General features: G+C 49.0%; 1 protein-coding gene across 1 annotated transcript in view; it reads right to left on the bottom strand.

The window, feature by feature from the left end:
• Window positions 1–14,823, bottom strand: part of EIF2S3 (eukaryotic translation initiation factor 2 subunit gamma) — a 489,947-nt gene that overhangs the window by 333,257 nt on the left and 141,867 nt on the right. Inside the window, exons 3-6 of the mRNA XM_078657789.1 lie at window positions 13,000–13,127; window positions 12,781–12,902; window positions 9,658–9,752; window positions 9,104–9,262 (exon numbers count right to left, since the gene is read on the bottom strand). Of these exons, the coding sequence (XP_078513915.1) occupies window positions 9,104–9,262; window positions 9,658–9,752; window positions 12,781–12,902; window positions 13,000–13,127 (504 nt within the window). The remainder of the gene's footprint in view (window positions 1–9,103; window positions 9,263–9,657; window positions 9,753–12,780; window positions 12,903–12,999; window positions 13,128–14,823) is intronic.

The raw sequence follows: 14,823 nt of genomic DNA, 5'->3' as shown, positions 1-14,823 counted from the left end.
CCAAGGACCCACCCTCCCCGGTTGTCGCTAAATCACCGCCGCCACCTGCAGAAGACCAAGTACCCATCACTAGATCCTTTCTGGAGACACTGTTCAACTCCCTCCGTGACGACTTCAAATCCCTAAAACAAGAGGTGGCGGGCGAGGTTCGGGAACTCAGACGTGAGGTAGATGGCTTCGGGGAGCGGGTGGCTGCGGTAGAGGAGGCAGATCACACCAAAAGCACTGAAATTGAGCAGCTCCAACAAGAAATCCTGCGGCTTACAGACCAACAGCTGGACCTCCAGGCCCACGCAGAAGACCTTGAAAATCGCTCCCGCAGGAACAACATACGGGTCCGGGGTGTTCCTCAGAAAGAAGAAGGGTCTGACGTCACTGAATATCTACGAACCCTCTTCCGGACCATCCTGGGAGAGCCGGCGGACTTCCCCATTCGCATTGACAGGGCGCACAGGGTTGGATTGCCGCGGCGAGATTCGGCCCCTCCTCCGGACATACTGGCCTTTCTGCCCGATTTTCCGCTGAAGGAACGGATTCTCCGAGAGGCCCGGCGAGCTCAGCCCCTTCAGTATGGAGGTTGTCCCACAGCTCTTTATCAGGACCTCTCCGCCACCACCCTGCAAAAACGCAAGGAATTTAAGATAGCAACGGACTTCCTGTGACAGAACGAGACCCCCTATTCCTGGGGTCATCCGTTTAGGCTCATATTCAAATGGAACGGGCGGCTGCACCAAATGAGGTCGCTCAAGGATACCTGCACGCTGTTGGGACTGGATCAGGATGATGACGCACCTACCCCCAGAGCTTCCCAAGGATCACCCAGGGGCGGCTGGCACACAGTGAGCTACAAACGATCTCCATCACACCGACTGAAGCCAGACGCCTTGATCATTTGGCAGGAACGCGCTACCGCTGTGGCGGAGGTAGCCAAAGAAACCTCTCCCTCGGAAGGTTAAGTACTCTCTTGGCTTGGGAGATCAGATATGACACGTATCTTCGCACCAGCGGTGGGAGGGGGCGGGCGGGGGGCCGGAGAGGCCGCCATTGGAGATGACCCACACGAGAACAGTTACCACGGCCCTGTGCGGAATCACAGGACTGGGACTATACTTCATTTTCTTTTTTGGGCTGCTCAGCGGAGGGTGGGTGGGGGGGGGGGTGCGTTACCATGCCTTAGAACAATGGAAGCTGCCAATTATCACACAGTTTGACGGGTGTTGTTGTTGGGGGGGTCGGGGGACTGCGGGGGGGATCCAGGGTGGGAACCAGTGTGCCACGAACGCGCTGTTGCTGTTCTACTGACCGAACTTTCCGCACTCCAACCGGGTTTCCTGTCTGGGGTTGCATCTACGGGGGGCGGAGGGCTCCACAGTGTCACCTCAGGAGTCATTGCTCAAGTGTTACCACGATGACACGCTATATACGACCCACACTGTTTCTAAGCTACGCATCGGGGTTTTCCAGCCATGTGTGACACCAAGGTGAAGGTACTAACACTTAATGTAAAAGGGCTGAACAACCCCATTAAGAGGAGGGCAATCATTTCCTACTTGGAGAACTCCGAGGCCGATATCTGCCTGCTGCAAGAAACTCACCTATTGCAGAAAGACTGGCATAGAATGCGCTCTCACGCTTTCCCACAACAATTCTTCTCCTCATTACCCACGAAACACGCTGGAGTGGCTATCCTACTCTCTAAACATTTCAAGGGCCAAGTGGGGATCAGGGTGGGGGAAATTAGGGGCCGGTTACTGGTGTACACTTTTCACGTAGGGAACACCCACCTCACGATTGGTTCTCTCTATGCCCCGAACACCGGACAGGAGGCCTTTCTGAAAAATGCCACGTCTGAAGCGCTTAGCTCTTCCGACTCCCTTCTAACTCCTTGGGGGGGGGGGACTTCAACCTTGTTATGGACACACATGCTGACAGGTCGGGACACCGGTATGGAGATACGGGTGCTATTTCGGCGCCCGGACATGAGTGGTTGCCGGAGAGGGGCCTGGTAGACCTGTGGAGATCTACACACCCAACTGAGTCACGATTCACCTTCTACTCCCACGTCCATCACACGTACGCTAGGATCGACCACTTCTTGGGCTCCGCGGAGTTACTCAAGTCCCTTGGGGGGGGTTGATATAATTTCTGCCGCCGTTTCAGACCACGACGCGGTAGAACTGTCGCTCCTACTCCGCTCGCCTCCTCGCCCCCGAGGCTCCTGGCGCCTGCGTGAGACCCTCCTGCAACGCCCAGAGGTCACCACACAACTCGGGAAATGCATCACTGACTACTTAGCTACTAACGATACACCAGGGATCTCTATGACAGCTCTCTGGGGAGCCCTGAAATCCGTCGTCCGCGGCGAACTGATAGCCATAGCGGCTGCGGAAGCCAAAGACCGGAAAGCCAAACGCGATGACCTCACGGCGACGGTAGCAGAATTGGAGAGAGCCCATAGCCGCACTTGCGCTCCACGCATTTGGAGGCAACTGAAAGCAGCTAGAGCCCAACTCGCTAGTCTGGACACGGACAGGGCCGAATTCGCGGCGCTCCGCCTTCGGCATACCTACTATATCGGCGGTAACAGGACGGGTCACTTATTGGCCAGCGCACTGAGAGCTAAGACACAGCGCACCAAGATCTCTGGCCTCACTGATGATGCCGGAACGGTCCTCACGGACGACACTCAAGTGGCGGAAGCATTACGGTCTTACTATGCCTCATTATACGGGGCGGAGGATACGTCCCCTGAGATAATCGATGCATACTTGGACTCCGTGGCTGTCACTGAGCTCTCCAAAGCCAACGCGGACGCTTTAGACGCCCCCATTCGCTTAGATGAGGTGCTGGCCGCCATATCCCGTTTACGCCCACTCAAATCCCCGGGGCCAGACGGATTCTCGGCGGGATTCTATAAGACCTTCAGCCGCCTGTTGGCCCCGGTACTCACCAGACTCTTTAACTCCTTTGAGGGTACTGGCGCCATTCCCCCGGACATGCTTGCCGCCGAGGTGGTGGTCCTCCCTAAGCCGGGTAAGAAACCCACGCACTGCTCTGCTTTCCGCCCTATCTCCCTATTGAACCTCGACCTCAAACTTTTTACGGGCATTCTTGCTGCACGTCTTGGCCCCTGTCTTCCCGGGATCCTGGAGCCTGACCAATCGGGTTTCGTGCCCAACAGACAATGTAGTGATAATACTAAACGTATACTCCATCTAATCGACAAATCCCACTTTCAGGGCTCGGACTCTGCACTGTTGGCTGTCGACGCAGAGAAGGCGTTCGACCGCGTCGACTGGACCTACCTACAACAGGTTCTGCGGCGTTTTGGATTGGGGGACCGCTGTATGACATGGATTGCATGTTGTTATCATCGTCCGCATGCCAGGGTCCGGTTAGGCGGCATGCGCTCGGACTCGTTCGAAATTCAACGCGGCACAAGACAGGGATGTCCTCTTTCCCCCCTCTTGTTCGCCTTATATATAGAACCCCTAGCACAAAAGGTCCGGGATAACCCTGCAATCAGAGGTATTACCTTTGGACACGAGCCCCACACCATTAGTCTGTATGCGGACGATGTCATAGTGGCCCTTGATTGCGTTGCCCGCTCCATCCCCGCCTTTATGGAGGAACTTGATTCCTTTGGAGCTGTCTCGGGATTTCGCATTAACAGAGGCAAGTCTCTGGTGCTGCCACTGGGCAAGAATGCGCACCCACACAATCTTAGTGTGGCGCAGGGGAGCGGCCTCCAGATTGCCACCTTAGTTCCTTATTTAGGCATCTCCCTTGCTTCCTCCACGGAGTTGACAGTTCACACCAACTACAGACCCCTTGCCACTGAAATCCGGAAAGACCTCACCCGCTGGCCCAAACAACCGCTCTCGCTACTGGGGAGGGTGGCGGCGGTAAAGATGTCTGTCTTACCTCGTATCCTATATCTATTCCAAACACTTCCTGCCATGCCCCCACCCGGAGCTCTGAACGAGCTGCAAAACGCTCTCCACCGATTCATCTGGGACGGGAAACGCGCACGTCTACGAAAACAACTGACGTACAGAAGCATGGACGACGGAGGCCTGGGCGTTCCCAATTTATTACAATACTTCCAAGCGTCTCAACTTCGTTACTTGGTAGAATGGCACAGACCGGAGTCGGAAAAAAGGTGGCTCTTCCAAGATAGAGCCATGGCTCAGACATCGTTATGGAGGGTTCCGTTTCTCGCTAGGCAACACCGCCCGCGATATCTCCAAAAATCGCCTATCACCCGCACTGTTATGCAAGTCTGGGACAAGGTCGCTCTTAAAAGGGGCTTGATGACATTCCCCTCCCCGTTCACTCCCATTTTGGACAACCCGGACTTCCCTCCAAGGCAATGACCCAAGCGCGTTTTCACAATGGCGTAATACTGGGTGCCGCTCGGCTGGTCACCTCTTTGATACACAGGGCTTTCTTCCCCTCTCGGACATTACACAGGGATACGATTTGAAGAACCCCCACCTTTTCCAATATTTCCAACTTCGGCATTGGCTCACAGATCCAGCTACCGCCGACAAGGTGGGCCGCCCGATGACACCCTTTGAGAAATGGTTACTCACCAAAGAAACAGACAAACACCTCATTTCAGACATTTATAAGATGCTTGCGCCGACACCCGGCCCGGATAAAACACCAGGCCAGAGGCGTTGGGAGACTGAACTAAGCAGAACGCTAACCTCAAAAGATTGGAGGGATATATATTACAGGGCCTCACACACCACACGCAACACGGCAGCGAGAGAGACCGCGGTGAAGCTAGCAATGTACTGGCACCTCACCCCGGCCCGACTTCATGTAGGGAACCCATCACGTAGCGAACACTGTTGGAGACATTGTGGGGAACGCGGCACTTTAACCCATCTCCTCTGGGACTGCAGTGAGGTCCGCAGCTACTGGGAGGCAGTATTGGACGACATTGACTCCTCCTTTGCCACTGAAGTCCCGCGTTTCCCAGCGTATGCCATATTGGGACTCCCCAATGCACTCACTTTCCCTTTGAAATCTCTGCGGGGTCGTCAAATGGGAATCGCTATGCAAGCTGCCACGCATCACATCTTGTCCCTGTGGGGCTCGGCGACCAAACCCACCCACACAGGGTGGTTACATAAACTTTGGTTCACACTGGGGATGGAACGCATGCACGCTACACTTACACACTCCACCGCCGCCTTTCAGAAAACGTGGTCACCATTGCTGTCCCTCTTGTCCAAAGAATTTAATGAGATCAGCTGTCCTAAATACCTCCGGATTCTACGCCTCACCGATACCACACCTAACCCTGGGTGATCCCCGGACCATGGAGGTTATCCTCTCTAGGCTGACTAGTAGACTCTGTTTTGGACGCATGGCACACTGGTTGGGGTGGGGTGGGGTGGGGTGGGGGGGGGTTCGGGTTGTTGAAGGGTTCTTGGTTGTTCCTTTTCCTGCTTTGCTTTCTTGCATCGCATAGTATTTGCCTTCGTGATATTGTTTTTCATATTTGGCGTATGCACTTCGCTTTGTTTCTCTTACTCAGGGAAGACATGCTAGTCTGTCCCGCCTGCATTACATGCCGTCCGCCTTTGCAATATGTCACAATGTCTAATGTTACTTTTACTGATAAATGCAATAAAATACATTTAAAACTAAAAATGGTTGGTTCACATTTTACTGTCTGGGCATGTAAAGTACATATACTGCCTGTGTCCTATGTTGCACCTTGCCTTTAGTGCTCGGTAGACCTGCCAGAGGGATGACTTACACAGATGTCCAAGGGAAGTGGTGGCTTTGCCACTGCTTTCAAAGGCAAAGTCGGGCTAGTACTCCACAACTGCTCTGCCAGTCTGCAGTGGCAGAATGAGGGGCTTGTTTTACACAGGGGGCCTCCAGGGCAGAACCATCAGCGCTGCAAGCCCTGAGGCAACCCTTTAACTTGCATGCCCTGTGTATAAGGGTACCATTTACTAGTGAATTACAGGTAAGCTGGTTTTCTCCAATTGGGTATAGCCAATTTGACACTTTAGGGTCGGGCACTAGCACTGAGATCTGGTTAGCAGGCCTCAGTACACTAGAGTCGGAAAACCAGCAGCATCAGTTGAAAAACTTGGGCGTGACAATACAAAAGGAAGCATTTCCTTATAGGTATTTATCCATACCCTCCTTACAGGACTCAGCATCAAGTCATTCCATGTGTCCTCGAACTGCCCGTGTTCCTTGAACTTTGCAGCCTCATCGTCCTTGAACTCTTAGAACTCCTACAGTGGCTCCAAGGTAGAGAGGGCCTTGATGTCTGCCTGGTCGTCCTCTACAGATCCTGAATGTCCTGATGGGATGCAAAACTTCCTAAGGAATTTGTCACACTCCTTCCTCATCTGGAAATGGGCTGCCATTTTGGCACTGAAACTTTTTTTTCTGCTCAGCCTCCAGCGTCTTTTGATTAGCATTGATTAGGGGTGGGGGTGTCTTCCTTTCAGCATCAGTGGCTCCCTTGACTTCATGCATTTACTCTCTTCCTTTGCTTCATCTTGAGTATCTGCTTCCGTCGAGGATTCGTTGAAGGCCCCCAATCGGTGTACCTGGGTCAGGACCCATGTGGTTCCTTATGGTTGTGCTTCAGGCGCCAGGCGTTTTAACGCTGAGACTACTTTCAAGGACTTGGAGACCTGGTGGTCGACTGGTTTGCCAGTTTTGTGTTTTTGTGGCATTTTGTCCTCGACTTGCTCATGGTCTCTGATGGGGTTTCTTCTGTTTTTCTGCACTTTTTCATACAAAACTCAATGGAAAAAAACGATAAAAAAAAATAAATAAATAAGAATTTGCATCTTCGCCCAGCTTCCAGACTCAATGGCGGAAAAGACAACATTAAGATGGTGATCCGCCCACTCTATAAAAAATAGTTATGAAGAAAAGCAAAGAAACTAAAGAAAAGTTCGTACATTTCGCAAAATTGAGAATCAGAAGCAATATCAGCAATCAATGCTATTGTTTATGCTTTTAGTGTCTCTCTAACCAAGCACTGGCAAAGCCAATACTTCGCCTATGTAAGAGGTATGGGCTTTGTGAATGTGTTTGAGCTTTTAGCCATGGTGTACACCAGAATGGCTGCTGTTCAGCATGGCTAAAGGTTAGTGCGGCAGAGCGGGGAGGCCAAGGGTGGAGTCCGGCGGGGAGGACAAGGGTGGAGTCCGGCGGGGAGGCCAAGGGTGGAGTCCGGCGGGGAGGCCAAGGGTGGAGTCCGGCAGGGAGGCCAAGGGTGGAGTCCGGCAGGGAGGCCAAGGGTGGAGTCCGGCAGGGAGGCCAAGGGTGGAGTCCGGCAGGGAGGCCAAGGGTGGAGTCCGGCAGGGAGGCCAAGGGTGGAGTAAAGTAGAGCGGCGCAGAGTAAAGTAGCGCAGTGGCGTGGCGCAGAGTGGAAGTATGCATGGTGTGGCAGTGTACTACCATTAGACAACACATTTTCATATGATATCGCACTTTAATGATAGTGTGGAAATGGCATCCCTTAATGATTTGTTTTGGTCTTAATAAAATATTTGTTTCCAACACAATTCATAATTACAATATAATGTGCTTCTTTTGTCCTTTAACCTTTCTGATATATTCTGAAATATTTGTAGTTCAATACAGACATTTACATATCATGTGCTAGAAAAAAAAGCCTTTCCTTTCACACTGCCAGATGGTCAGATAAATCCTCTCACTTTGAAATTAGAGAAAGAGAATTAAACACCAAGCTCTTCGGAAAACAAAGCATGACTGTGTTTGAACGAACAGTAAACGTGGCAAGATAACGAAATGTAAAGGCCTGTTTACATAAAGGAAGTACTAGTGGAAGAATTCAGTAAACTAGCTATGCTTCAAAGGAGAGACAAAGAAATTCTGGAAAGCCTAAAACAAATAAAGACGGCAAATACAAAGCAAGGATTGTGAGTTACAAACCACAAGCCAATGGTAAGCAATGGGAGGAATGCGTTCCCATGGAATATTTCAGAATGTCCCTAAAGTCTTTGCAAGCCAGTAGGCCTCAACCTAAAAGGATAGTTTCTCATTGAAATATAAGGTCACAACCCAGTATAATCAGCAATGGAACGAATACTAATCAATGAAATAGCAAGTAAATATAGGTGGATGCCCAGTTCTAGCTATGTTACACCAGTCTCCAACGTAAAGAGACGACAAAAAATATTGAATCAAAAACACGTAAATTGCCAGAAAAAGTGTCTTTTACAGTCTTGGTGAAGAACAAATTGTCCACAGTGAATTAAGATGAACCCTTGTTCTGGAGGTTTCTACATAAATAGCCATCCGCCATGATCTCCTGAGCCTCAAATGTATCACGATTTGTAACTACAAAGTAGGCATTATGGATTTGGACACTGTGACTACTATTACAAGGATTGTGAGCTGGAGTACTACTAGCTATTTCAATAAAACTGTTTGCCACAGATTTCTGTCACAGAGCTCATATAATGCCAAAACGAGTATATTTGACCCATGAGGAGTGAACACAGTGATTGGGTTTTACTTCTGATTCTTTGCTTCCTCAAATGGATCCTTTAGAGAAACATCCCACCTCATTCCAAGCATCAGAAATACATCTGGCTTGTTTTTATTATATGCCTTGGATATTTAATCACATTATCTTTAAGATAAATCCACATATCTGGGGAAAGAGAATAGATTGAACATTGTTCTCTTCTTCTAAGTTTTGGTACACATTCCTTATAATATTAGAAGTGGTTTCACATGCTATACTTTCAATATATCAGTCATCGATGAAGCTTGCTAGTGGATTCACTTTTTTCACTGGTTTTACTCTTGACATCAGCTCTGAAATATTTCCCCAAGATCAATCTTAACGACCTGGAAATAATATGGTTTTTGGTCCGTTTGTTAGGCATTCTATGCAAGCTTTTTTTTTTGGTTTTCACTATCATACCATTTCACACGTTTTAGTTACAGGAACTTCGGCAAGCTAGCACCAAATGCAATGCAATCAATTATTAATCAACAGCTTTCCGCCAGACAAATATCAATAACGGTTAAGGTAAACAAAAGTTAGAGCTGTACAAGAGATAGCTACATATCTTACCTTGCACAAATGCCAGGATCTGTTCATACTGTTCCTTTGCCTGACTTTCCTTGACTAGATCAATTTTGTTTTGTAGGATTAAAATGTGTTTCAATTTCATGATTTCTATGGCAGCTAGATGTTCAGAAGTCTGGGGCTGCGGACAGGACTCATTACCAGCTAAAAGTGATACATTCAAACAAAATAAAATTAAAGGACATGCATCTTTTTAATCTCATGTAACAAAATCAAAGTTTTTTTTTTAATAAGGCAGCAGTTTTGCTACAAATTCACAATACAGCCTCTATGGTCACTAGGCAGCACACAAGAGCCCTTAGTGCAATTCCATTATGAGAGATTTACCTAAATCACTGCTTAGCTTAAGTTGTTTGGCTCCTCCTCCAAAAGGCTTTGAGGCTACTCTAGTAAACAACTCACCCAATACCTTGAAACATTGGCAACAATGAAGTTACCAAATGGCAAAAATTGGCACAGACAACCACAGTGATCTGGACCTAAAGCTTTGTGAGACAAAGAAATGAGCACACAAGCAAAACAAAACATATTAAATGTACCTATAAGCAAAAGAGCTGCATCCATGACTGCTGCGCCGTTCAACATGGTAGCCATCAAAATGTCGTGGCCTGGGCAATCTACAAAGGAGACATGACTAGAAAAGGGAGAAAAACATTACGGAACCATGATTTAGCAGCCAACCCTCAAATGAGGGTATGAACAATTGAAAGCAATTTGTGGGAATACTAATTCTTCAATAATGTTATCATCAAATGCTAGCACAGTCTCTCACTCCCAGCCTCAGCTTACTCTGCATACTACTGCTGTTCCCCTTTCCAAACCACTTTAACTAGGTCTAGTCAATCTCACTTTCTCGACCCTCCTCTTTCCAGTCTATTCTGCTGCCCATAGTGTCTGTGCCCGTTCTCCATCTTTATATGCACCCCTTCTCTATCTTGCGGTTTCTCAGTGCCTGTCTTAATCTATCCCTGCACATTACTTTCTCTCTGCGCCTGTGTCTCTCTCTCTCTCCGCCCGTCGCTCTCACTCTCTCTCTCTCTCTCTCTCCGCCCGTCGCTCTCACTCTCTCTCTCTCACCGCCTGTCTCTCTCTCTCTCTCTCTCTCACCCCCTGTCTCTCTCTCTCTCTCTCTCTCTCTCTCTCTCTCTCACCGCCTCTCTCTCTCTCTCTCTCTCACCGCCTGTCTCTCTCTCTCTCTCTCTCTCTCACCGCCTGTCGCTCTCTCTCTCTCTCTCTCTCTCTCTCTCTCGCCGCCTGTCGCTCTCTCTCTCTCTCTCACCGCCTGTCGCTCTCTCTCTCTCTCTCTCTCACCGCCTGTCGCGCTCTCTCTCTCTCTCTCTCTCTCTCTCTCCCCCTCTCCCCCCTCCCCCCTCCCCCCCCCTCCATCACGCTCTCCGTCGCGCTCGCCGTCGCGCTCTCCGTCTCCGTTGCGCTCTCCGTCGCCCTCGCGCTCTCCGTCGCTCTCGGTCTCTGTCGCCCTCGCTCTCAGCCGCCCCCCCCCCCAAAGTCATCAAGCCACTACCACTGCTGCCATGCAGCACCCAGGACAAAAATCCAATGCACAAAGTTGCACCAGAGTTCGCTGAGCCCGAGAGTGCTGTTGGGAGATTTGCTGCGACCCTCAGAATGCAAGTTATCCACCCAGGAAGGATTTGTCTGTAATGCCAACGGGTGACTGGTAGTCCAGTGGTGACTAGACTTCAGACAGACCGGAGGGGACTTCGTGGGACATCGACCTTGCAACCAGGACCTCTCACCATCGTCATTGACTAAGGACACCCTGTAGGAACACTGCCATTGACCGTGGTGCATCCACAGCATCATTAGAGCATCTTCAGCATCCTTCTTCCCCAGCATCAGTACTAATCCATAGGCGTCCATTGCAATCACATCTCGCTCTGCCTCCCGCCGTGCGACCACCTGTCCCTCGCCCTCCGTGCGACCACCTGTCCCTCGTCCTCCGTGCGACCACCTGTCCCTCGCCCTCCGTGCGACCACCTGTCCCTCGCCCTCCGTGCGACCACCTGTCCCTCGCCCTCCGTGCGACCACCTGTCACTCTCCCTCCGTGCGACCACCTGTCACTCTCCCTCCGTGCGACCACCTGTCACTCTCCCTCCGTGCGACCACCTGTCACTCTCCCTCCGTGCGACCACCTGTCACTCTCCCTCCGTGCGACCACCTGTCACTCTCCCACCGTGCGACCACCTGTCACTCTCCCACCGTGCGACCACTTCTTTCTCCTTCCATATGCTTGACTCTCCCTCATTGATCCCACCTCACTTTCTCCCCTTCCTTGAATCCCTCTATCTCTCGCTGCCTCTGTATCTGCCTTTCTTTATGTTCTATTGTCTCAACATCCTGCAAATCTGTGAGCTCTCCTGCTTTAATCTGCATGCCCGCCTCTGGCTTCCTCCAAGCACTCCCTCGGCCTCAATCTGCACCAGTCTCTCTGCCAGTCTCCTTTTCTGCATCAATACACCCATATCTCACCATCTTTGTGCCATTTCTCGTCTTTGTGCTCTTACACATCTTCTCTACCTGTCTGTGCCCCCTGGCTGGTTTCCCTCTGAGCACCTGTGCCCATCTGGGTGTATGTGCCTTAGCCCATCTGTGTCCGATGACCCTGGTCATCCATATTTCTTGCTCTGAGCGCATGTGTCTAGCTGCATCTACCTATCTCTCTGTGTCTACCTCACCCATCAGCTGGTCTGGCTTTTTGTGTCTATGTCTGTATCCGAGCTCATAGCTGTGTCCTCTGGTTTGTGACTAAGCTGGTCTCTTGCCCTCAAATGCATCTGCCTCCACCTGCAGGAACCACTCTCTGCAGCTGTGCCTCTTCTCCTTTAGTCTAGGTTATATCAAACTATTTCCATTTCGCTTAAAGTATCCATCTCACATTCTGCCCATCCAGACTGGCCATTGTGTCACTCTGGCTTTTACCTTGTAAGCTACAAGCCAAGAGGGAGTTTTCATAGCAAGATGGGCTGCGACGGCCAAACCATGTGCTTATGATTCTATTCTAGTTGTAGACCTCTGAAGGGCATCTAGTTTAAACATTTTTCCAGGGCAAATTTTGGTTTCCAGTCCAGCCCTGCATCTGTCACCGCCAAAAAATCAGCTACTTTCTGCCAGTCTGAAATCTTCTCTCCGGCTCTAAACACAGTTTCCCTTTCACTTCCACGTGCATCTTCCATTCTCTCTAATCCAGTCTCTCGCTCAACATATAGACTGCTCTTATCCTGCCTACCCTCTCTGGCTTGATAGCAGTCTATATGCCCAACTTCAATTCCAACCCATATTATTTGTACCTTGCTCATCCCAATCCATTTTAGCACATCTTTTTAGGGCAACAGTTCCTTGCTTCATTTACTACTCCCCCATCCAATCTAGCTTCATTTATCCCTTTCGGCCTTCACTACAGGCCCATCTGTCCCCTCTCCCGGCTAAGATTTTCCCACCCCATTCCACCTCTAGTCCTATCTTTCTGTGGCCTGCAAGCAAAAAATGCCTCCCCTGTCAAACCTCAACATATTTTCACTCAAACCTAATCCAGTATTATTCCCTCTCTAGCAACATCCATCTGCCACTTGATCTTTCTACATCAGTCTGTTATCCTCTAGCCTTGCCGTCTCCTTCGATCAGTATCATTCAGACTAATTACCGGATGAGTTTGAAATTTCCCTTGGTACCAGCAATATCTGTTGGAAACTCATCTGGAGTGCTGCTTCCACATGATCTGTAGCACTCTGGCCGAGAACAACTGGGGTCGTCAAGTTTGTAAATCTGAAAATAGAATGGGGTGTAGAGAAATTATTCAATCATGACTCAATTTTAAAGTGAATTCTAGCACAAACAGCTTATGACAGAATTTTGAAATCACCTTAGCATTGGCGTAACCTAGCTTGATCGTGATATTCCTTTCCAGTTCATTTTTAAACCGCACAGTATGAACTCCAGAAATTGCTTTCACTACTGTTGATTTTCCATGTGCCACGTGGCCAATAGTACCTTAAAAAAAGGAATACAAATTACTGAAACTCAACCAACACCTTTGTGTGCCTACTGCAATTGAAAACACAATTAAAATATCCTTTACCCAGTGTCATACTGCTCATATCACTGAAACATCAAATTACCAAAAAATTGACATCTTAAATACTCATGGAAGCACTGGGCTCTTCATTTGAAGAGTGTGCCATTTACCAGCTTTTAATGCTAAACGATCTACTTTTTAAGGGCAACTCTCGGAGGCCAGACATTGTATACCCCAAAATGTGGGCTGCATGTTCTGAACTCCATCAGAGTTTTGGGTAGATGCTGAGGTGGAGACCCCAACTCCACCAAGTGGACCTACCCCCAAATAACTGGCATTAGTACAACACGGTAATGTTCACTAAGGGAAGATCAGGTAAGCGCTCACAACATATAACAGTTGTCCATGGGCCTTTTACAAGACAGATTAATTATTACCAGTATGAAAAGTGGCTCACAGATAAGATGGTCCATTTATGGTCCATTATAAAGACCAAGCACAGTAAGGCTTAACCCCTTCGGTGCTCATGACGGAACGGTTCCGTCATGAGCGTCGGTTGGCCTGTGCTCATGACGGAACCGTTCCGTCATGGGTCCATAGGTTCTTTAGAACCTTCAGCACCGCAGCGGAATTCGCGCAGCACCGAAGGGGTTAACAGACATAGCAGTGGACCCCAGGGGAAGGGAAATATGCAAACAATTAATATAGACTCAGTTGTTACTATATTAAGTGGACATGTCCAGCCGGACAGAGGTCTGATATTCACTTGTTAGGAAATTAAAAAAATCACAAAACACAAAGTGGGACACAAGCTTGTGCAGAAGAACACCGCTATTGAGCCACTGCTTACTCGATGGAACCGGCAACCGTGCCGTTTGAGGACATTATTACAACTCCTCTCAAATGATATCGGAAAGTTACTCCTAACGGGGATAGCCACTGCTCCCCCTCAACCGCGCCGAAGTAATTCCCTTTGGTACCAATTAAGAACAGGACTTCTCCCCTACGAAGCCGCCTTGTACGTAACTCTGGCGTCTCCACATCCTAGCTACCAACTTCGCCTTCCCCGGCATATGAGGCTCTAAATTATTAGGCATACATTCTATGTCCTGATGATGATCCCCTTATTCTTCCGCTAGATCGAAACGCAGTCGACACTTTGAAACACCTTATACACCAAAAACTTTTGTTTACTAAACTGTAAAAGGTGTATTATGCGATTTGTTCTTTTTGTCACTGTTTATTCCCTATGTACAACAAACCTTAAAGCTTTGCCTGAGCCCCCTGTCTGTCCTTCCTCCCCCCTTGTATTGTATTCTATTGGTTAAGTAGGGCACAGGCTTGTGTCCCACTTTATGTATTGTTTTGTGATTTTTTTCATTTCCTAACAAGTAAATATCAGACCTCTGTAAAGCGGAACATGTTCACTTAATATAGTAACGACTGAGTCTATATTCATGGTTTGTATATTTCCCTTCTCCGGGGACCACTGTTGTTTAAAAGAATTAACTCCCAAGGTCCCTGGTCGACTTCTTTGGGTTCCCTTGTTGCTTTAAAATATATTTAACAGACATAGCAGCAGAAAACTCTCCAAAGTGTATGATAAAGACAAGCACCCCCCAGGAAAATTAACTTAACTACTAGGTACATTCACAAAGACAAGTCTCTCTT

Source organism: Lissotriton helveticus, chromosome 8, assembly GCF_964261635.1.
Source record: "Lissotriton helveticus chromosome 8, aLisHel1.1, whole genome shotgun sequence".
Taxonomy (NCBI): domain Eukaryota; kingdom Metazoa; phylum Chordata; class Amphibia; order Caudata; family Salamandridae; genus Lissotriton; species Lissotriton helveticus.
Note: the sequence above shows the minus strand (reverse complement) of the source record. Positions and strands in the feature narration are given on the sequence as shown.